The 24,630-nt window shown below is 47.2% G+C and overlaps 1 protein-coding gene across 1 annotated transcript in view; it reads right to left on the bottom strand.

Annotated features, from left to right (window-relative positions):
- Positions 1–24,630, bottom strand: part of LOC124039065 (AT-rich interactive domain-containing protein 4B-like) — a 908,546-nt gene that overhangs the window by 69,512 nt on the left and 814,404 nt on the right. The window contains exons 17-19 of the mRNA XM_046354945.1: positions 9,339–9,548; positions 3,870–3,954; positions 727–892 (exon numbers count right to left, since the gene is read on the bottom strand). Of these exons, the coding sequence (XP_046210901.1) occupies positions 727–892; positions 3,870–3,954; positions 9,339–9,548 (461 nt within the window). The remainder of the gene's footprint in view (positions 1–726; positions 893–3,869; positions 3,955–9,338; positions 9,549–24,630) is intronic.

Below are 24,630 nucleotides of genomic sequence, written 5' to 3'. Positions count from 1 at the left end.
AGTCCCCTCCTGTTCTCTAAGAGGTGACGACCACTTCAGCCAAGTCCCCTCCTGTTCTCTAAGAGGTGACGACCACTTCAGCCAAGTTCCCTCCTGTTCCCTAAGAGGTGATGACCACTTCACCTAAGTCCCCTCCTGTTCCCTAAGAGGTGATGACCACGCCACTACCAGTGTCAACTCTCTCCTGATATGAACTGAAGCCATATCTCATGGACCCTCTCATCCATTGGATGTTTGAGCACTGAGCATCCCTGTCCATTTTCTTTCATTACTGTATGTGGTGTCAATCACATTACACAACAATTTGATAATAAGCTTTGCTTGGACCAACTCATTCTCAGCTCTTTAGTCTCTGTCATGTTACTGTTTCCTGTCTTCCCAGTCCTGTCCTGTCGTCAGTGGAAGAGTTCAGCTCGTCTCCAACTCCATCCATCCATGATGAGCCTGTCCTGCACTGATGCTTCTGAACACCACAACCCATCATGGACTTAAGCCTCAGCTCATGCTTCATTCAATCACTGCTGCGTAGCCCTCTCATTCCCATTTCCCATAATATTGTATTATAAATGTCTTTATTAAATGTTTTAGGTTAAAACAATTTGTCTTTGACAATTTCCCCCCCCCCCCCCAAAAAAAAATGTTTCTCCATTAACCAGCCTCCAATGCTTGCAGGCCATTGAGTAATAGAAGTGATTTAAAAAGACTGCATAGTCAGTTGGTTCTCACCGTCCTCCATCTTGGAGAAGACATGGTGGGCCAAGCCGGGACATGAGCCATAGCCAGGGCCGAGGAGTTTGGAGGAGGGGCGGGGGACACGTAGGTTGTTGGGGGATGGACTCCCCAGGTCCTGGTTCAGTCGTTCCAGGCGGTTGCGCTCTCTCTCCGCTTTGTTCTGGGAGGGCAGGAAGACCATGTTAAGGGCTCCAGAGTAATGTTCTGTATCTTGTGGTAACCTCATGTCATATTCATAGACAGAAACACAACTGTTTCTTCGGTAAATTCATTTGAAATGGCTACAGTTAAAGTTTACATACATAAGTTTACATGTGCAAGTTCTCCCACTTAAAAAGATGAGAGAGGCCTGTAATTCTCATCATAGGTACACTTCAACTATGACATACAAAATGAGAAAAAAAATCCAGAAAATCACATTGTAGGATTTTTAATGAATTTATTTGCAAATTATGGTGGAAAATAAGTATTTGGTCAATAACAAAAGTTTATCCTTTGTTGGCAATGACAGAGGTCAAACGTTTTCTGTAAATCTTCACAAGGTTTTCACACACTGTTGCTGGTTTTTTGGCCCATTCCTCCATGCAGATCTCCTCTATAGCAGTGATGTTTTTTTGGGGCTGTTACTGGGCAACACGGACTTTCAACTCCCTCCAAAGATTTTCTATAGGGTTGAGATCTGGAGACTGGCTAGGCCACTCCAGGACCTTGAAATGCTTCTTATGAAGCCACTCCTTCGTTGCCCGGGTGGTGTGTTTGGGATCATTGTCATGCTGAAAGACCCAGCCACGTTTCATCTTCAATGCCCTTGCTGATGGAAGGAGGTTTTCACTCGAAATCTCACGATACATGGCCCCATTCATTCTTTCCTCTCCACGGATCAGTCGTCCTGGTCCAGAAAAACAGCACCAAAGCATGATGTTTCCACCCTCATGCTTCACAGTAGGTATGGTGTTCTTTGGATGCAACTCAGCATTCTTTGTCCTCCAAACACGACGAGTTGAGTTTTTACCAAAAAGTTATATTTTGGTTTCATCTGACCATATGACATTCTCTCAATCTTCTTCTGGATCATCCAAATGCTCTCTAGCAAAATTCAGACGGGTTTGGACATGTACTGGCTTAAGCAGGGGGACACGTCTGGCACTGCAGGATTTGAGTCTGATGGTAGGCTTTGTTACTTTGGTCCCAACTCTCTGCAGGTCATTCACTAGGTCCCCCCGTGTGGTTCTGGGATTTTTGCTCACCGTTCTTGTGATCATTTTGACCCCACGGGGTGAGGTCTTACATGGAGCCCCAGATTGAGGAAGATCATCAGAGGTCTTGTATGTCTTCCATTTCCTAATAATTGCTCCCACAGTTGATTTCTTCAAACCAAGCTGAGTTTGGAGTGTGACTGTTTGACGTTGTGGACAGTCTTTTATACTGATAACAAGTTCAAACAGGTGCCATTAATACAGGTAACGAGTGGAGGACAGAGGAGCCTCTTAAAGAAGAAGTTACAGGTCTGTGAGAACCAGAAATCTTGCTTGTTTGTAGGTGACCAAATACTTATTTTCCACCATAATTTGCAAATAAATTCATAAAAAAATCCTACAATGTGATTTTCTGGACTTTTTTTTCTCATTTTGTCTGTCATAGTTAAAGTGTACCTATGATGATAATTACAGGCCTCTCTCATCTTTTTAAGTGGGAGAACTTGCACAATTGGTGGCTGACGAAATACTTTCTTGTTCCACTGTATACCTAAGCCAACTACATTTAAACTCAGTTTTTCACAATTCCTGACATTTAATCCTAGTAAAAATTCCCTGTTTTTAGGTCAGTTAGGATCACCACTTTATTTTAAGAATGTGAAATTTCAGAATAGTAGAGAGAATGATTTATTTCAGCTTTTAATTCTTTCATCACATTCCCAGTGGGTCAGAAGTTTACATAAACTCAATTAGTATTTGGTAGCATTGCCTTTAAATTGGTTAACTTGGATCAAACGTTTCGGGTAGCCTTCCACAAGCTTCCCACAATAAGTTGGGTGAATTTTGGCCCATTCCTCCTGACAGACCTGGTGTAACTGAATAAGGTTTGTAGGCCTCCTTGCTCACACAAGCTTTTTCAGGTCTGCCCACACATTTCCTATAGGATTGAGGTCAGGGCTTTAAAATGGCCACTCCAATACCTTGACTTTGTTGTCATTAAGCCATTTTGCCACAACTTTGGAAGTATGCTTGGGGTCATTGTCCATTTGGAAGACCCATTTGCAACCAAGCTTTAACTTCCTGACTGATGTCTTGAGATGTTGCTTCAATATATACACATAATTTACCAGCCTCATGATGCTATCCATTTTGAGAAGTGCACCAGTCCCTCCTGCAGCAAAGCACCCCCACAACATGATGCTGCCACCCCCGTGCTTCACTCGTTTTACTTTGGATATAGATACTTTTGTACCTGTTTCCTCCAGCATCTTCACAAGGTCTTGTGCTGTTGTTCTGGGATTGATTTGCACTTTTCGCACTGAAGGATGTTCATCTCTAGGAGACAGAACGTGTCTCCTTCCTGAGCAGTATGACAGTTGCGTGGTCTCATGGTGTTTATACTTGCGTACTATTGTTTGTACAGATGAACGTGGTACCTTCAGGCGTTTGGAAGTTGCTCCCAAGGATAAACCAGTTTTGTTTTTTGAGGTCTTGGCAGATTTATTTTGATTTTCCCATGACATCAAGCAAAGAGGCAATGAGTTTGAAGGTAGGCCTTGAAATACATCCACAGGTACACCTCCAATTGACTCGAATGATGTCAATTAGCCTATCAGAAGCTTCTAAAGCCATGACATCATTTTCTGGAATTTCCCAATCTGTTTAAAGGCACAGTCAACTTAGTGAATGTAAACTTCTGACCCATTGGAATTGTGATACAGTGAAAACAATCTGTCTAAACAATTGTTGGAAAAATTACTTGTGTCATGCACAAAGTATATGTCCTTACCAACTTGCCAAAACTATAGTTTGTTAACAAGAAATATGTGGAGTGGTTGAAAAACAAGTTTTAATGACTTCAACCTAAGTGTATGTAAACTTCTGACTGCAACTGTATATGCAAAATAGTATTACATTTTTTAAAATTAATATTACTCCTACCTTTATTTTCTTGCGATGCTTAATCTTCTGAACATTCTTATTGGCCGGACGGACAATCTTGTCGGCTTTGACCCACTCGTCATATCTGATGGGAGAGATGGACACAAAGGGTCAATCACAGGTCAAAAGTAACGTGTATATAGCTCATATCCCAAATGGCACCCTATTCCCTATATAGTGCACTACTTTTGACAAACACTCTATGGAATTCCCTATAGGCTCTGGTCAAAAGTGGTGCACTACATAGGGAGCCTAACAGGTATTATCACAGAGACATTCAGCCCTCTATCTATTGTCTGTCTGACAAACCAACACCCCACTGACCACACAGACATTCAGCCCTCTATCTATTGTCTGTCTGACAAACCAACACCCCACTGACCACACAGACATTCAGCCCTCTATCTATCATCTGTCTGACAAACCAACACCTCACTGACCACACAGACATTCAACCCTCTATCATCTGTCTGACAAACCAACACCTCACTGACCACACAGACATTCAACCCTCTATCGTCTGTCTGACAAACCAATACCTCACTGACCACACAGACATTCAGCCCTCTATATATCATCTGTCTGACAAACCAACACCTCACTGACCACACAGACATTCAGCCCTCTATCGTCTGCCTGACAAACCAACACCCCACAGACATTCAGCCCTCTATCATCTGCCTGACAAACCAACACCTCACTGACCACACAGACATTCAACCCTCTATCGTCTGCCTGACAAACCAACACCTCACTGACCACACAGACATTCAACCCTCTATCGTCTGTCTGACAAACCAACACCTCACTGACCACACAGACATTCAACCCTCTATTGTCTGTCTGACAAACCAACACCTCACTGACCACACAAAATTTCAACCCTCTATCTATCGTCTGCCTGACAAACCAATACCTCACTGACCACACAAAATTTCAACCCTCTATCTATCGTCTGCCTGACAAACCAATACCTCACTGACCACACAGACATTCAGCCCTCTATCGTCTGTCTGACAAACCAACACCTCACTGACCACACAGACATTCAGCCCTCTATCTATCATCTGCCTGACAAACCAACACCTCACTGACCACACAGACATTCAGCCCTCTATCGTCTGCCTGACAAACCAACACCTCACTGACCACACAGACATTCAACCCTCTATCGTCTGCCTGACAAACCAACACCTCACTGACCACACAGACATTCAGCCCTCTATCGTCTGCCTGACAAACCAACACCTCACTGACCACACAGACATTCAGCCCTCTATCGTCTGCCTGACAAACCAACACCTCACTGACCACACAGACATTCAACCCTCTATCGTCTCTCTGACAAACCAACACCTCACTGACCACACAGACATTCAACCCTCTATCTATCGTCACTCTGACAAACCAACACCTCACTGACCACACAGACATTCAACCCTCTATTGTCTGTCTGACAAACCAACACCTCACTGACCACACAAAATTTCAACCCTCTATCTATCGTCTGCCTGACAAACCAACACCTCACTGACCACACAGACATTCAGCCCTCTATCGTCTGCCTGACAAACCAATACCTCACTGACCACACAGACATTCAGCCCTCTATCGTCTGTCTGACAAACCAACACCTCACTGACCACACAGACATTCAGCCCTCTATCTATCATCTGCCTGACAAACCAACACCCCACTGACCACACAGACATTCAGCCCTCTATCGTCTGCCTGACAAACCAACACCTCACTGACCACACAGACATTCAACCCTCTATCATCTGCCTGACAAACCAACACCCCACTGACCACACAGACATTCAACCCTCTATCGTCTGCCTGACAAACCAACACCTCACTGACCACACAGACATTCAGCCCTCTATCATCTGTCTGACAAACCAACACCTCACTGACCACACAGACATTCAGCCCTCTATCGTCTGTCTGACAAACCAACACCTCACTGACCACACAGACATTCAACCCTCTATCATCTGCCTGACAAACCAACACCTCACTGACCACACAGACATTCAACCCTCTATCGTCTGCCTGACAAACCAACACCTCACTGACCACACAGACATTCAGCCCTCTATTGTCTGTCTGACCCCCACTTTAGTCAAACAGGATCCAGATCTAACAGAAAGAGACCCAAAATTATATCATGAAATAAGGTCTTCTTAATGAAGATAAACCTACATTATGAAATAAGGTTTTCTTAATGAAGATAAACCCACATTATATTATGGAATAACAGAAGATTAATGCAGATAAACCCACATTATATTATGGAATAACAGAAGATTAATGCAGATAAACCCACATTATATTATGGAATAACAGAAGATTAATGAAGATAAACCCACATTATATTATGGAATAACAGAAGATTAATGCAGATAAACCCACATTATATTATGGAATAACAGAAGATTAATGAAGATAAACCCACATTATATTATGGAATAACAGAAGATTAATGCAGATAAACCCACATTATATTATGGAATAACAGAAGATTAATGAAGATAAACCCACATTATATTATGGAATAACAGAAGATTAATGAAGATAAACCCACATTATATTATGGAATAACAGAAGATTAATGCAGATAAACCCACATTAGGATAAAATACCACAATTACTACTTAATTTCAGTCTACAGACCGTTACTACCTAGAGATACTACTTAACGTCAGTCTACAGAATGATACTACCCAGAGATACTACTTAACGTCAGTCTACAGAATGATACTACCCAGAGATACTACTTAACGTCAGTCTACAGAATGATACTATCCAGAGATACTACTTAACGTCAGTCTACAGAATGATACTACCCAGAGATACTACTTAACGTCAGTCTACAGAATGATACTACCCAGAGATACTACTTAACGTCAGTCTATAGAACGATACTACCCAGAGATACTACTTAACGTCAGTCTACAGACCGATACTACCCAGAGATACTACTTAACGTCAGTCTACAGACCGATACTACCCAGAGATACTACTTAACGTCAGTCTACAGACCGATACTACCCAGAGATACTACTTAACGTCAGTCTACAGACCGATACTACCCAGAGATACTACTTAACGTCAGTCTACAGACCGATACTACCCAGAGATACTACTTAACGTCAGTCTACAGACCGATACTACCCAGAGATACTACTTAACGTCAGTCTACAGACCGATACTACCCAGAGATACTACTTAACGTCAGTCTACAGACCGATACTACCCAGAGATACTACTTAACGTCAGTCTACAGACCGATACTACCCAGAGATACTACTTAACGTCAGTCTACAGACCGATACTACGCAGAGATACTACTTAATGTCAGTCTACAGAACGATACTACCCAGAGATACTACTTAATGTCAGTCTACAGACCGATACTACCCAGAGATACTACTTAACGTCAGTCTACAGACCGATACTACCCAGAGATACTACTTAACGTCAGTCTACAGACCGATACTACCCAGAGATACTACTTAACGTCAGTCTACAGACCGATACTACCCAGAGATACTACAGTCTACAGACCGATACTACCCAGAGATACTACTTAACGTCAGTCTACAGACCGATACTACCCAGAGATACTACTTAACGTCAGTCTACAGACCGATACTACCCAGAGATACTACTTAACGTCAGTCTACAGACCGATACTACCCAGAGATACTACTTAACGTCAGTCTACAGACCGATACTACCCAGAGATACTACTTAACGTCAGTCTACAGACCGATACTACCCAGAGATACTACTTAACGTCAGTCTACAGGCCGATACTACCCAGAGATACTACTAACGTCAGTCTACAGACCGATACTACCCAGAGATACTACTTAACGTCAGTCTACAGACCGATACTACCCAGAGATACTACTTAACGTCAGTCTACAGACCGATACTACCCAGAGATACTACTTAACGTCAGTCTCACCGATACTACCCAGAGATACTACTTAACGTCAGTCTACAGACCGATACTACCCAGAGATACTACTTAATGTCAGTCTACAGAACGATACTACCCAGAGATACTACTTAACGTCAGTCTACAGACCGATACTACTCAGAGATACTACTTAACGTCAGTCTACAGACCGATACTACCCAGAGATACTACTTAACGTCAGTCTACAGAACGATACTACCCAGAGATACTACTTAACGTCAGTCTACAGACCGATACTACCCAGAGATACTACTTAACGTCAGTCTACAGAACGATACTACCCAGAGATACTACTTAACGTCAGTCTACAGACCGATACTACCCAGAGATACTACTCAACGTCAGTCTACAGACCGATACTACCCAGAGATACTACTTAACGTCAGCCTACAGACCGATACTGTGAAAAGCTCCCATCTGTTGTGTGTGTCTCATAATCCCCTTAGGTATGCCAACTCTACTTCTACATAGTAACACTGTAGTAACCGGTCTCTGGCCCAAGGGGGAGAGGTGAGTATAACAACACTTTAATACCACATTCAAACTATAGGGCCCGCCCTGGGGCGGCAGGGTAGCCTAGTGGTTAGAGCGTTGGACTAGAAACCTGTCTTTATATCTGAAAGGTATTGGGAAGGCAGGGTAGCCTAGTGGTTAGAGCGTTGGGCTAGTAACCTGTCTTTATATCTGAAAGGTATTGGGGAGGCAGGGTAGCCTAGTGGTTAGAGCGTTGGATAGTAACCTGTCTTTATATCTGAAAGGTATTGGGGAGGCAGGGTAGCCTAGTGGTTAGAGCGTTGGATAGTAACCTGTCTTTATATCTGAAAGGTATTGGGGAGGCAGGGTAGCCTAGTGGTTAGAGCGTTGGATAGTAACCTGTCTTTATATCTGAAAGGTATTGGGGAGGCAGGGTAGCCTAGTGGTTAGAGCGTTGGATAGTAACCTGTCTTTATATCTGAAAGGTATTGGGGCGGCAGGGTATCCTAGTGGTTAGAGCGTTGGATAGTAACCTGTCTTTATATCTGAAAGGTATTGGGGCGGCAGGGTATCCTAGTGGTTAGAGCGTTGGATAGTAACCGGAAGTGAGAGTTACTTAGTGGTAGTGGCTAGTTAAATAAAGGTCAAATAACATTTAAATGAAATGAATTAAGAACCCAAATCGCTGCCTGTGGTCCTTTCCAGTGCGATTCCAGCAACTATGGTGGATGGGTAACCAGGCCAGCCCAGTTCATCAATCAAAGCCAAATTATCTATATGTTTTAGAAGAGGATAGATAGGCTGTAAAATAATGGTTGTTAGGTGAAAGTTCATATTCCCCAGGGCTGTGTGTCCTGCTAATCTTACCTGACGTTCCAGCCACAGTAGTGAACCAGGTAGAGCACCTCTCCACTTAATATATATTAAACTAGTAGTGGTCAGGTGATAAATATATTGAGGTGAAAGGTCATATTCCCCAAGGCTGTGTGTCCTGCTAATCTTACCTGATGTTCCAGCCACAGTAGTGAACCAGGTAGAGCACCTCTCCCCCCTCCACGTCAGCATCTTTCACAGTGGCCTGGTACGTCTTCAGGCTGCGACCACGCCCATACCTCACCTGCACCTTCATCCCCGGGGGGTAACACTCAAACTCCTCCCCTTCCTCCCCCAGATCCTCATCACCACCATCGCCCTCCTGACTGCAGCTCTCATCCCTGAAATCAATGAAACACATTTCAGCTTCCTGTTCACTTCCTGGACCTAGGCTTCCCATAATGGACAACAACCACAACCCCCACACCCACTTTCACAACCTGGCAGTAGGTGGACCAACAACAATACCCTGGCCCTTGGACTGTGTTAACCCAAAACCTCCAAGGCATTACCACTAAGTAACCTACCGAGCCTCCAAGACGCAACTACTAAATAACCCTCCTATTCTCCTCAAACACCAAGCCACTACTACTAAATTACCCCCCGAAGACTCCAAGACACTAATACTAACTAACCCTCCCAAGCCACTACTACAAAATACCCCCCCTAGCCTCCAAGCCACTACTACAAAATACCCCCCCTAGCCTCCAAGCCACTACTACAAAATACCCCCCCTAGCCTCCAAGCCACTAATACTAACTAACCCCCCCAAGCCACTACTACTAAATCACCCCCTAGCCTCCAAGCCACTACTATTAAATAACCCTGGCCTCCAACCCACTACAACTAAATAACCACCTGGCCTCCAAGCCACTACAACTAAATAACTCCCCTAACCTCCAAGCCACTACTACTAAATACCCCCCTCTAGCCTCCAAGCCACTACTACTAAATACCCCCTAGCCTCCAAGCCACTGCTACTAAATAACCCCCCCCTAGCCTCCAAGCCACTACTATTAAATACCCCCTCCGTAGCCTCCAAGCCACTGCTACTGAATAACTCTGTAGCCTCCAAGCCACTAATACTAACTAACCCCCTAGCCTCCAAGCCACTAATACTAACTAACCCCCCCCCCAAGCCTCTACAACTAAATAATCACCTGGCCTCCAAGCCACTACTACTAAATCACCCCCTAGCCTCCAAGCCACTACTATTAAATAACCCTGGCCTCCAACCCACTACAACTAAATAACCACCTGGCCTCCAAGCCACTACAACTAAATAACCCCCTAACCTCAAAGACCCTACTACTAAATACCCCCCTAGCCTGCAAGCCACTACTACTAAATAACCCCCTAGCCTCCAAGCCACTGCTACTAAATAACCCCCTAGCCTCCAAGCCACTACTACTAAATACCCCCCTCCCTAGCCTCCAAGCCACTGCTACTGAATAACTCTGTAGCCTCCAAGCCACTACTACTAAATAACCCCCTAGCCTCCAAGCCACAACTACTAAACCCCCCTAGCCTCCAAGCCACTACTACTAAATAACCCCCTAGCCTCCAAGCCACAACTACTAAACCCCCCCCCCTAGCCTCCAAGCCAATACTACTAAATAACCTCCCCCTAGCCTCCAAGCCACTACTACTAAATACCCCCCACTAGCCTCCAAGCCACTACTATTAAATACCCCCCAGCCTCCAAGCCACTACTACTAAATACCCCCCAGGCCTCCAAGCCACTACTACTAAATAACCCCCCCAGCCTCCAAGCTACTACTACTAAATAACCCCCCAGCCTCCAAGCCACTACTACTAAATACCCCCAACCCCAGCCTCCAAGCCACTACTACTAAATACCCCCCCGATACTGTGAACCATCAGATCCTCCTCTCCACCCTCTCCGAGTTGGGCATCTCCGGCGCGGCCCACGCTTGGATTGCGTCCTACCTGACAGGTCGCTCCTAACAGGTGGCGTGGCGAGAATCTGTCTCCTCACCACGCGCTCTCACCACTGGTGTCCCCCAGGGCTCTGTTCTAGGCCATCTCTTATTCTCGCTATACACCAAGTCACTTGGCTCTGTCATAACCTCACATGGTCTCTCCTATCATTGCTATGCAGACGACACACAATTAATCTTCTCCTTTCCCCCTTCTGATGACCAGGTGGCGAATCGCATCTCTGCATGTCTGGCAGACAAATCAGTGTGGATGACGGATCACCACCTCAAGCTGAACCTCGGCAAGACGGAGCTGCTCTTCCTCCCGGGGAAGGACTGCCCGTTCCATGATCTCGCCATCACGGTTGACAACTCCATTGTGTCCTCCTCCCAGAGCGCTAAGAACCTTGGCGTGATCCTGGACAACACCCTGTCGTTCTCAACTAACATCAAGGCGGTGGCCCGTTCCTGTAGGTTCATGCTCTACAACATCCGCAGAGTATGACCCTGCCTCACACAGGAAGCGGCGCAGGTCCTAATCCAGGCACTTGTCATCTCCCGTCTGGATTACTGCAATTCGCTGTTGGCTGGGCTCCCTGACTGTGCCATTAAACCCCTACAACTCATCCAGAACACCGCAGCCCGTCTGGTGTTCAACCTTCCCAAGTTCTCTCACGTCACCCCGCTCCTCCGCTCTCTCCACTGGCTTCCAGTTGAAGCTCGCATCCGCTACAAGACCATGGTGCTTGCCTACGGAGCTGTGAGGGGAACGGCACCTCAGTACCTCCAGGCTCTGATCAGGCCCTACACCCAAACAAGGGCACTGCGTTCATCCACCTCTGGCCTGCTCGCCTCCCTACCACTGAGGAAGTACAGTTCCCGCTCAGCCCAGTCTAAACTTTTCGCTGCTCTGGCCCCCCAATGGTGGAACAAACTCCCTCACGACGCCAGGACAGCGGAGTCAATCACCACCTTCCGGAGACACCTGAAACCCCACCTCTTTAAGGAATACCTAGGATAGGATAAGTAATCCTTCTCACCCCCCTTTAAGATTTAGATGCACTATTGTAAAGTAACTGTTCCACTGGATGTCATAAGGTGAATGCACCAATTTGTAAGTCGCTCTGGATAAGAGCGTCTGCTAAATGACTTAAATGTAATGTAAATGTAAATGTCTAGCCTCCAAGCCACTACTACTAAATAACACCCCTAGCCTCCAAACCACTACTACTAAATAACACCCCTAGCCTCCAAACCACTACTACTAAATAACCCCCTAGCCTCCAAGCCACTACTACTAAATACCCCCCCAGCCTCCAAGCCACTACTACTAAATAACCCCCCCTAGCCTCCAAGCCACTACTACTAAATAACACCCCTAGCCTCCAAACCACTACTACTAAATAACCCCTAGCCTCCAAGCCACTACTACTAAATAACCCCCCCCAGCCTCCAAGCCACTACTACTAAATAACCCCCTAGCTCCCAAGCCACTACTACTAAATAACCCCCTAGCCTCCAAGCTACTACTACTAAATAACCCCCTAGCCTCCAAGGCACTACTACTAAATAACCCACGTGCCTCCAAGCCACTACTACTAAATAACCCCCTAGCCTCCAAGCCACTACTACTAAATAACCCCTAGCCTCCAAGCCACTACTACTAAATAACCCCCCAGCCTCCAAGCCACGACTACTAAATAACCCCCCAGCCTCCAAGCCACTACTACTAAATAACCCCCTAGCCTCCAAGCCACTACTACTAAATAACACCCCTAGCCTCCAAGCCACTACTACTAAATAACCCCTTAGCCTCCAAGCCACTAGTACTAAATAACCCCCCTAGCCTCCAAGCCACTACTACTAAATAACCCCCTAGCCTCCAAGCCACTACTACTAAATACCCCCCCAGCCACCAAGCCACTACTACTAAATAACCCCTTAGCCTCCAAGCCACTACTACTAAATAACCCCCATAGCCTCCAAGCCACTACTACTAAATAACCCCCTAGCCTCCAAGCCACTACTACTAAATAACCCCCTAGCCTCCAAGCCACTACTACTAAATAACCCCCTAGCCTCCAAGCCACTACTACTAAATAACCCCCTAGCCTCCAAGCCATAACTACTAAATAACCCCTTAGCTTCCAAGCCACTACTACTAAATAACCCCCAGACTCCAAGCCACTACTACTAAATAACCCCCTAGCCTCCAAGCCATAACTACTAAATAACCCCTTAGCTTCCAAACCACTAATACTAAATAACCCCCAGACTCCAAGCCACTACTACTAAATAACCCCCATAGACTCCAAACCACTACTACTAAATAACCCACGTGCCTCCAAGCCACTACTACTAAATAACCCCCATAGACTCCAAACCACTACTACTAAATAACCCACGTGCCTCCAAGCCACTACTACTAAATAACCCCCATAGACTCCAAACCACTACTACTAAATAACCCCCCTAGACTCCAAGCCACTACTACTAAATAACCCCCATAGACTCCAAACCACTACTACTAAATAACCCCCATAGACTCCAAACCACTACTACTAAATAACCCCCATAGACTCCAAACCACTACTACTAAATAACCCACGTGCCTCCAAGCCACTACTACTAAATAACCCCCTAGCCCCCAAGCCACTACTACTAAATAACCCCCTAGCCTCCAAGCCACTACTACTAAATAATCCCCCTAGCCTCCAAGCCACTACTACTAAATAACCCCCTAGCCTCCAAGCCACTACTACTAAATAACCCCCCAGCCTCCAAGCCACTACTACTAAATAACCCCCTAGCCTCCAAGCCATAACTACTAAATAACCCCCACTACTACTAAATAACCCCCCATAGCGTCCTGAATTGCTTACAGAAAATTCAGAGATCATAATGGCGACAGTATTGAGCATTAAATAAATACTACTATCCCTATATATATAAACTATAAACTATAAACTATATATCATCTTGCCTTGTTCTGGTCCTCTGTGGACTTCCACGACATCTCGGCCACTGAACCCTTCATCCACACCACATAAACATCACTCATTGACTTGAGGTTTTTGTTGAGTTGTAGTAGCTAAGACAGCCACAAGGGGGTGCTATAGTACAAAGTAAGTGCTGGAGAGAGGGGAGGGGTGGTGGGAATGGTTTCAGGACACTGAGGCAGATTATGCAGGTTGGCACAGCAATGCACAGCTTAGCTGCACAGCAATTTGAGGCTGTTGCAGAGTGCAGACACAGTAGTAATGTGAGACAGGAAGTACAGTCAAGATATCCAAATCCAGGTTAGCTCACACAACCTCACCAGGCTGGTCCCAGATCTGTTGTCTCCTTCTATAGACTGGTCCCAGATCTGTGGTCTCCTTCTATAGCCTGGTCCCAGATCTGTGGTCTCGTTCTATAGCCCTAGCTCTAGAGCCAGATGAAAGCATGGATACCATTGCTGTGTCTCTGTTTGCAGTTTGAATGAAGTTGCAAACCTAGCAGCAAACGAAACTACCTTAAAACTTAGTTCAAACTCCATGCACAGATACTGGACACAGAGACATACACATGGTCTCCACGTGTTCATCTGAATCTGGGGAAGTAGATCAAGTCTTTCACTACCATAGTGATGAGTTACAACCTGTATTGGTGGCAAACAGAGAGTACAGCCACCTCATCATCTCTCTACAGCCCAGTGGTGTGAATGAGACTACAGCCACCTCATCATCTCTCTACAGTCCAGAGGTGTGACTGAGACTACAGCCACCTCATCATCTCTCTACAGTCCAGAGGTGTGAATGAGACTACATACAGCCACCTCATCATCTCTCTACAGTCCAGAGGTGTGACTGAGACTACAGCCACCTCATAATATAATAATAATATATGCCATTTAGCAGACGCTTTTATCCAAAGCGACTTACAGTCATGTGTGCATACATTCTACGTATGGGTGGTCCCGGGGATCGAACCCACTACCCTGGCGTTACAAGCGCCATGCTCTACCAACTGAGCTACACACTCATCATCCCTCTACAGTCCAGAGGTGTGAATGAGACTACAGCCACCTCATCATCTCTCTACAGTCCAGAGGTGTGACTGAGACTACAGCCACCTCATCATCTCTCTACAGCCCAGAGGTGTGACTGAGACTACAGCCACCTCATCATCTCTCTACAGTCCAGAGGTGTGACTGAGACTACAGCCACCTCATCATCTCTCTACAGTCCAGAGGTGTGACTGAGACTACAGCCACCTCATCATCTCTCTACAGTCCAGAGGTGTGAATGAGACTACAGCCACCTCATCATCTCTCTACAGCCCAGAGGTGTGACTGAGACTACAGCCACCTCATCATCTCTCTACAGCAGAGGTGTGAATGAGACTACAGCCACCTCATCATCTCTCTACAGTCCAGAGGTGTGACTGAGACTACAGCCACCTCATCATCTCTCTACAGTCCAGAGGTGTGACTGAGACTACAGCCACCTCATCATCTCTCTACAGCCCAGAGGTGTGAATGAGACTACAGCCACCTCATCATATCTCTACAGTCCAGAGGTGTGACTGAGACTACAGCCACCTCAACATCTCTCTACAGTCCAGAGGTGTGACTGAGACTACAGCCACCTCATCATCTCTCTACAGTCCAGAGGTATGACTGAGACTACAGCCACCTCATCATCTCTCTACAGCCCAGAGGTGTGAATGAGACTACAGCCACCTCATCATCTCTCTACAGTCCAGAGGTGTGACTGAGACTACAGCCACCTCATCATCTCTCTACAGTCCAGAGGTGTGACTGAGACTACAGCCACCTCATCATCTCTCTACAGTCCAGAGGTGTGAATGAGACTACAGCCACCTCATCATCTCTCTACAGTCCAGAGGTGTGACTGAGACTACAGCCACCTCATCATCTCTCTACAGTCCAGAGGTGTGAATGAGACTACAGCCACCTCATCATCTCTCTACAGTCCAGAGGTGTGACTGAGACTACAGCCACCTCATCATCTCTCTACAGTCCAGAGGTGTGAATGAGACTAGAGCCACCTCATCATCTCTCTACAGTCCAGAGGTGTGACTGAGACTACAGCCACCTCATCATCTCTCTACAGTCCAGAGGTGTGAATGAGACTACATACAGCCACCTCATCATCTCTCTACAGTCCAGAGGTGTGACTGAGACTACAGCCACCTCATCATCTCTCTACAGTCCAGAGGTGTGACTGAGACTACAGCCACCTCATCATCTCTCTACAGCCCAGAGGTGTGACTGAGACTACAGCCACCTCATCATCTCTCTACAGTCCAGGTGTGAATGAGACTACAGCCACCTCATCATCTCTCTACAGTCCAGAGGTGTGAATGAGACTACATACAGCCACCTCATCATCTCTCTACAGTCCAGAGGTGTGACTGAGACTACAGCCACCTCATCATCTCTCTACAGTCCAGAGGTGTGAATGAGACTACATACAGCCACCTCATCATCTCTCTACAGTCCAGAGGTGTGACTGAGACTACAGCCACCTCATCATCTCTCTACAGTCCAGAGGTGTGAATGAGACTACAGCCACCTCATCATCTCTCTACAGTCCAGAGGTGTGACTGAGACTACAGCCACCTCATCATCTCTCTACAGTCCAGAGGTGTGACTGAGACTACAGCCACCTCATCATCTCTCTACAGTCCAGAGGTGTGAATGAGACTAGAGCCACCTCATCATCTCTCTACAGTCCAGAGGTGTGACTGAGACTACAGCCACCTCATCATCTCTCTACAGTCCAGAGGTGTGAATGAGACTACATACAGCCACCTGATCATCTCTCTACAGTCCAGAGGTGTGACTGAGACTACAGCCACCTCATCATCTCTCTACAGTCCAGAGGTGTGAATGAGACTACATACAGCCACCTCATCATCTCTCTACAGTCCAGAGGTGTGACTGAGACTACAGCCACCTCATCATCCCTCTACAGTCCAGAGGTGTGAATGAGACTACAGCCACCTCATCATCTCTCTACAGCAGAGGTGTGAATGAGACTACAGCCACCTCATCATCTCTCTACAGTCCAGAGGTGTGACTGAGACTACAGCCACCTCATCATCTCTCTACAGTCCAGAGGTGTGACTGAGACTACAGCCACCTCATCATCTCTCTACAGCCCAGAGGTGTGACTGAGACTACAGCCACCTCATCATCTCTCTACAGTCCAGGTGTGAATGAGACTACAGCCACCTCATCATCTCTCTACAGTCCAGAGGTGTGAATGAGACTACATACAGCCACCTCATCATCTCTCTACAGTCCAGAGGTGTGACTGAGACTACAGCCACCTCATCATCTCTCTACAGTCCAGAGGTGTGAATGAGACTACATACAGCCACCTCATCATCTCTCTACAGTCCAGAGGTGTGACTGAGACTACAGCCACCTCATCATCTCTCTACAGTCCAGAGGTGTGAATGAGACTACAGCCACCTCATCATCTCTCTACAGTCCAGAGGTGTGAATGAGACTACATACAGCCACCTCATCATCTCTCTACAGTCCAGAGGTGTGACTGAGACTACAGCCACCTCATCATCTCTCTACAGTCCAGAGGTGTGAATGAGACTACAGCCACCTCATCATCTCTCTACAGTCCAGAGGTGTGACTGAGACTACAGCCACCTCATCATCTCTCTACAGCCCAGAGGTGTGACTGAGACTACAGCCACCTCATCATCTCTCTACAGTCCAGGTGTGAATGAGACTACAGCCACCTCATCATCTCTCTACAGTCCAGAGGTGTGAATGAGACTACATACAGCCACCTCATCATCTCTCTACAGTCCAGAGGTGTGACTGAGACTACAGCCACCTCATCATCTCTCTACAGTCCAGAGGTGTGACTGAGACTACAGCCACCTCATCATCTCTCTACAGCCCAGAGGTGTGAATGAGACTACAGCCACCTCATCATATCTCTACAGTCCAGAGGTGTGACTGAGACTACAGCCACCTCAACATCTCTCTACAGTCCAGAGGTGTGACTGAGACTACAGCCACCTCATCATCTCTCTACAGTCCAGAGGTATGACTGAGACTACAGCCACCTCATCATCTCTCTACAGCCCAGAGGTGTGAATGAGACTACAGCCACCTCATCATCTCTCTACAGTCCAGAGGTGTGACTGAGACTACAGCCACCTCATCATCTCTCTACAGTCCAGAGGTGTGACTGAGACTACAGCCACCTCATCATCTCTCTACAGTCCAGAGGTGTGAATGAGACTACAGCCACCTCATCATCTCTCTACAGTCCAGAGGTGTGACTGAGACTACAGCCACCTCATCATCTCTCTACAGTCCAGAGGTGTGAATGAGACTACAGCCACCTCATCATCTCTCTACAGTCCAGAGGTGTGACTGAGACTACAGCCACCTCATCATCTCTCTACAGTCCAGAGGTGTGAATGAGACTAGAGCCACCTCATCATCTCTCTACAGTCCAGAGGTGTGACTGAGACTACAGCCACCTCATCATCTCTCTACAGTCCAGAGGTGTGAATGAGACTACATACAGCCACCTCATCATCTCTCTACAGTCCAGAGGTGTGACTGAGACTACAGCCACCTCATCATCTCTCTACAGTCCAGAGGTGTGACTGAGACTACAGCCACCTCATCATCTCTCTACAGCCCAGAGGTGTGACTGAGACTACAGCCACCTCATCATCTCTCTACAGTCCAGGTGTGAATGAGACTACAGCCACCTCATCATCTCTCTACAGTCCAGAGGTGTGAATGAGACTACATACAGCCACCTCATCATCTCTCTACAGTCCAGAGGTGTGACTGAGACTACAGCCACCTCATCATCTCTCTACAGTCCAGAGGTGTGAATGAGACTACATACAGCCACCTCATCATCTCTCTACAGTCCAGAGGTGTGACTGAGACTACAGCCACCTCATCATCTCTCTACAGTCCAGAGGTGTGAATGAGACTACAGCCACCTCATCATCTCTCTACAGTCCAGAGGTGTGACTGAGACTACAGCCACCTCATCATCTCTCTACAGTCCAGAGGTGTGACTGAGACTACAGCCACCTCATCATCTCTCTACAGTCCAGAGGTGTGAATGAGACTAGAGCCACCTCATCATCTCTCTACAGTCCAGAGGTGTGACTGAGACTACAGCCACCTCATCATCTCTCTACAGTCCAGAGGTGTGAATGAGACTACATACAGCCACCTGATCATCTCTCTACAGTCCAGAGGTGTGACTGAGACTACAGCCACCTCATCATCTCTCTACAGTCCAGAGGTGTGAATGAGACTACATACAGCCACCTCATCATCTCTCTACAGTCCAGAGGTGTGACTGAGACTACAGCCACCTCATCATCCCTCTACAGTCCAGAGGTGTGAATGAGACTACAGCCACCTCATCATCTCTCTACAGCAGAGGTGTGAATGAGACTACAGCCACCTCATCATCTCTCTACAGTCCAGAGGTGTGACTGAGACTACAGCCACCTCATCATCTCTCTACAGTCCAGAGGTGTGACTGAGACTACAGCCACCTCATCATCTCTCTACAGCCCAGAGGTGTGACTGAGACTACAGCCACCTCATCATCTCTCTACAGTCCAGGTGTGAATGAGACTACAGCCACCTCATCATCTCTCTACAGTCCAGAGGTGTGAATGAGACTACATACAGCCACCTCATCATCTCTCTACAGTCCAGAGGTGTGACTGAGACTACAGCCACCTCATCATCTCTCTACAGTCCAGAGGTGTGAATGAGACTACATACAGCCACCTCATCATCTCTCTACAGTCCAGAGGTGTGACTGAGACTACAGCCACCTCATCATCTCTCTACAGTCCAGAGGTGTGAATGAGACTACAGCCACCTCATCATCTCTCTACAGTCCAGAGGTGTGAATGAGACTACATACAGCCACCTCATCATCTCTCTACAGTCCAGAGGTGTGACTGAGACTACAGCCACCTCATCATCTCTCTACAGTCCAGAGGTGTGAATGAGACTACAGCCACCTCATCATCTCTCTACAGTCCAGAGGTGTGACTGAGACTACAGCCACCTCATCATCTCTCTACAGCCCAGAGGTGTGACTGAGACTACAGCCACCTCATCATCTCTCTACAGTCCAGGTGTGAATGAGACTACAGCCACCTCATCATCTCTCTACAGTCCAGAGGTGTGAATGAGACTACATACAGCCACCTCATCATCTCTCTACAGTCCAGAGGTGTGACAGACTACAGCCACCTCATCATCTCTCTACAGTCCAGAGGTGTGAATGAGACTACATACAGCCACATCATCATCTCTCTACAGTCCAGAGGTGTGACTGAGACTACAGCCACCTCATCATCCCTCTACAGTCCAGAGGTGTGAATGAGACTACAGCCACCTCATCATCTCTCTACAGCAGAGGTGTGAATGAGACTACAGCCACCTCATCATCTCTCTACAGTCCAGAGGTGTGAATGAGACTACAGCCACCTCATCATCTCTCTACAGTCCAGAGGTGTGACTGAGACTACAGCCACCTCATCATCTCTCTACAGCCCAGAGGTGTGACTGAGACTACAGCCACCTCATCATCTCTCTACAGTCCAGAGGTGTGACTGAGACTACAGCCACCTCATCATCCCTCTACAGTCCAGAGGTGTGAATGAGACTACAGCCACCTCATCATCTCTCTACAGCAGAGGTGTGAATGAGACTTCAGCCACCTCATCACCTCCATACAGCCCAGAGGTGTGAATGAGACTACAGCCACCTCATCATCTCTCTACAGTCCAGAGGTGTGATTGAGACTACAGCCACCTCATCATCTCTCTACAGTCCAGAGGTGTGACTGAGACTACAGCCACCTCATCATCTCTCTACAGTCCAGAGGTGTGAATGAGACTACAGCCACCTCATCATCTCTCTACAGTCCAGAGGTGTGACTGAGACTACAGCCACCTCATCATCTCTCTACAGTCCAGAGGTGTGACTGAGACTACAGCCACCTCATCATCTCTCTACAGTCCAGAGGTGTGACTGAGACTACAGCCACCTCATCATCTCTCTACAGTCCAGAGGTGTGACTGAGACTACAGCCACCTCATCATCTCTCTACAGTCCAGAGGTGTGACTGAGACTACAGCCACCTCATCATCTCTCTACAGTCCAGAGGTGTGACTGAGACTACAGCCACCTCATCATCTCTCTACAGTCCAGAGGTGTGACTGAGACTACAGCCACCTCATCATCTCTCTACAGCCCAGAGGTGTGAATGAGACTTCAGCCACCTCATCAGCTCCATACAGCCCAGAGGTGTGAATGAGACTTCAGCCACCTCATCACCTCCATACAGCCCAGAGGTGTGAATGAGAGCCAGGAGACTACAGCCAAATTAGTGCATTCAGCGTTTTTAGCCACACTCATTGCTGACAGGCGTATAAAATCGAGCACACCGCCATGCAATCTCCATAGACAAACATTGGCAGGAGATTGGCCCGTATTATAGAGCTCGTTGACTTTCAACGTGGAACCGTCATAAAATACCACCTTTCCAACAAGTCAGTTCGTCAAATTTCTGCCCTGCTAGAGCTGCTGTTAACTGGAAAGGTAAAGGTCTTCGGAGCAACAACAGCTCAGCAGCGAAGAGGTAGGCCACACAAGGTCACAGAACGGGACCACCGAGTGCTGAAGTGCATAAAATTGCCTGTCCTCGGTTGCAACATTCAACATGTGCCCCCGAGTGTCGCATCTCAGTACTAGACGCGTCACTACAGACCATTGTTTGATTCCAGGCTGTATCACAACAGGCTGTTGTGATTCACCACAAGAACAATTTGTCTGGGAGCTTCATGAAATGGGTTTCCATGGCCGAGCAGCCGCACACAAGCCTAAGATCACCATGCTCACTGTCAAGCGTCGACTGGAGTGGTGTAAAGCTTGCCGCCATTGGACTCTGGAGCAGCGGAAACACGTTCTCTGTGGTGATGAATCACGCTTCACCATCTGGCAGTCTGACGGACGTATCTGACGGATTCCAGGAGAATGCTTTCTGCCCGAATGCATAGTGCCAACTGTAAAGTTTGGTGGAGGAGGATAATGGTCTGGGGCTGTTTGTCATGGTTAAGGCCCCTTAGTTCCAGTGAAGAGACATTTTAATGCTACAGCATACAAGGACATTCTGTGCCAACAGTTTGAAGAAGGCCCTTTCCTGTTTCAGCATGACAATGCCCCTGTGCACAAATCGTGGTCCATACAGAAATGCTTTGTCGAGATCAATGTGGAAGAACTTGATTGACCTACAGAGCCCTGACCTCAACCCCATCGAACACCTTTGGGATGAATTGGAACGCCAACTATGAGCCAGGCCTAATCGCCGAGCATCAGTGCCTGACATTACTAATTATCGTGGCTGAATGGAAGCAAGTCCCAGCAGCAATGTTCCAACATCTAGTGGAAAGCCTTCCGAGAAGAGTGGAGGCTGTTATAGCAGCAATGTTCCAACATCTAGTGGAAAGCCTTCCCAGAAGAGTGGAGGCTGTTACAGCAGCAATGTCCCAACATCTAGTGGAAAGCCTTCCCAGAAGAGTGGAGGCTGTTATGGCAGCAATGTTCCAACATCTAGTGGAAAGCCTTCCCAGAAGAGTGGAGGAGGCTGTTATAGCAGCAATGTTCCAACATCTAGTGGAAAACCTTCCCAGAAACAGTTACATCTATCAACTGGAGCGCCCGGGGGCTGGTACCAGCTTGTACGCCAACAATCAACGATAGGCTGGGTGAGTCTAAGCCACGCCCACTCTCTACTCTGTGACAGGCTGGCTCAGAAGCAGGAATTACCTCTGTGACTCATTGTCATATTTATCCTGATACCAGATTCGAATTGACACAACCCGAACAGCTGACTGACTAGCTAGCTGACTGAATGACTAGCTAGCTGACTGACTGACTAGCTAGCTAGTTGACTGACTGACTAGCTAGCTGACTGACTGACTAGCTAGCTGACTGACTGACTAGCAAGCAAGCTGACTGACTAGCTAGCTGACTGACTAGCTAGCTGACTGACTAGCTAGCTGACTGACAAGCTAGCTGACTGACTAGCTAGCTGACTAGCTAGCTGACTGACTAGCTAGCTGACTAGCAAGCTGACTGACTAGCTAGCTGACTAGCAAGCTGACTAGCTAGCTGACTGACTGACTAGCAAGCTGACTGACTAGCTAGCTGACTGACTGACTAGCTAGCTGACTGACTGACTAGCTAGCTGACTGACTAGCTAGCTGACTAGCTAGCTGACTGACTAGCTGACTGACTAGCTGACTAGCTAGCTGACTGACTGACTAGCAAGCTGACTGGCTGACTAGCAAGCTGACTGACTAGCTAGCTGACTAGCAAGCTGACTAGCTAGCTGACTGACTAGCAAGCTGACTGACTGACTAGCTAGCTAGCTGACTGACTAGCTAGCTGACTAGCTAGCTGACTGACTAGCTAGCTGACTAGCAAGCTGACTAGCTAGCTGACTGACTAGCAAGCTGAGTGACTGGCAAGCTGACTGACTAGCTAGCAAGCTTAGCTAGCTGACTGACTAGCTAGCAAGCTGACTGACTGACTAGCAAGCTGACTGACTGACTAGCAAGCTGACTGGCTGACTAGCATGCAAGCTGACTGACTAGCAAGCTGACTGACTAGCTAGCTGACTAGCAAGCTGACTGACTAGCTAGCTGACTAGCTAGCTGACTGACTAGCTAGCTGACTAGCTAGCTGACTGACTAGCTAGCTGACTAGCTAGTTGACTGACTGACTAGCTAGTTGACTGACTGACAGCTAGTCTGACTGACTAGCTAGCTGACTGACTAGCTAGCTGACTGACTAGCTGACTGACTGACTAGCTAGCTGACTGACTAGCAAGCTGACTGGCTGACTAGCAAGCTGACTAGCTAGCTGACTGACTAACAAGCTGACTGACTGACTGACTAGCTAGCTGACTGACTAGCTAGCTGACTAGCTAGCTGACTGACTAGCTAGCTGACTAGCAAGCTGACTAGCTAGCTGACTGACTAGCAAGCTGACTGACTAGCTAGTAAGCTTAGCTAGCTGACTGACTAGCTAGCAAGCTGACTGACTGACTAGCAAGCTGACTGACTGACTAGCAAGCTGACTGACTGACTGACTGACTGACTAGCTAGCTGACTGACTGACGAGCTAGCTGACTGACTGACTAGCTAGCTAGCTGACTAGCTAGCTGACTAGCTAGCTAGCTGACTGACTAGCAAGCTGACTGACTAGCTAGCTGACTGAGCAGCCAAAGCGACATCACTATAGGGGCACAGTAACGGCACAGCGGGTAGAGGGCCAGTAGAGTAGAGCTCAGCAAGGGCAAGAGGGTAGAGGGCCAGTAGAGTAGAGCTCAGCCAGGGCAATAGAGGGTAGAGGGGCAGCAGATTAGAGCTCAGCCAG

The sequence above is a fragment of the Oncorhynchus gorbuscha genome, linkage group LG07 (assembly GCF_021184085.1).
Source record: "Oncorhynchus gorbuscha isolate QuinsamMale2020 ecotype Even-year linkage group LG07, OgorEven_v1.0, whole genome shotgun sequence".
Taxonomy (NCBI): Eukaryota; Metazoa; Chordata; class Actinopteri; order Salmoniformes; family Salmonidae; genus Oncorhynchus; species Oncorhynchus gorbuscha.
The sequence above is the reverse complement of the archived record's forward strand: the minus strand, read 5'-3'. Positions and strand labels throughout refer to the sequence as shown.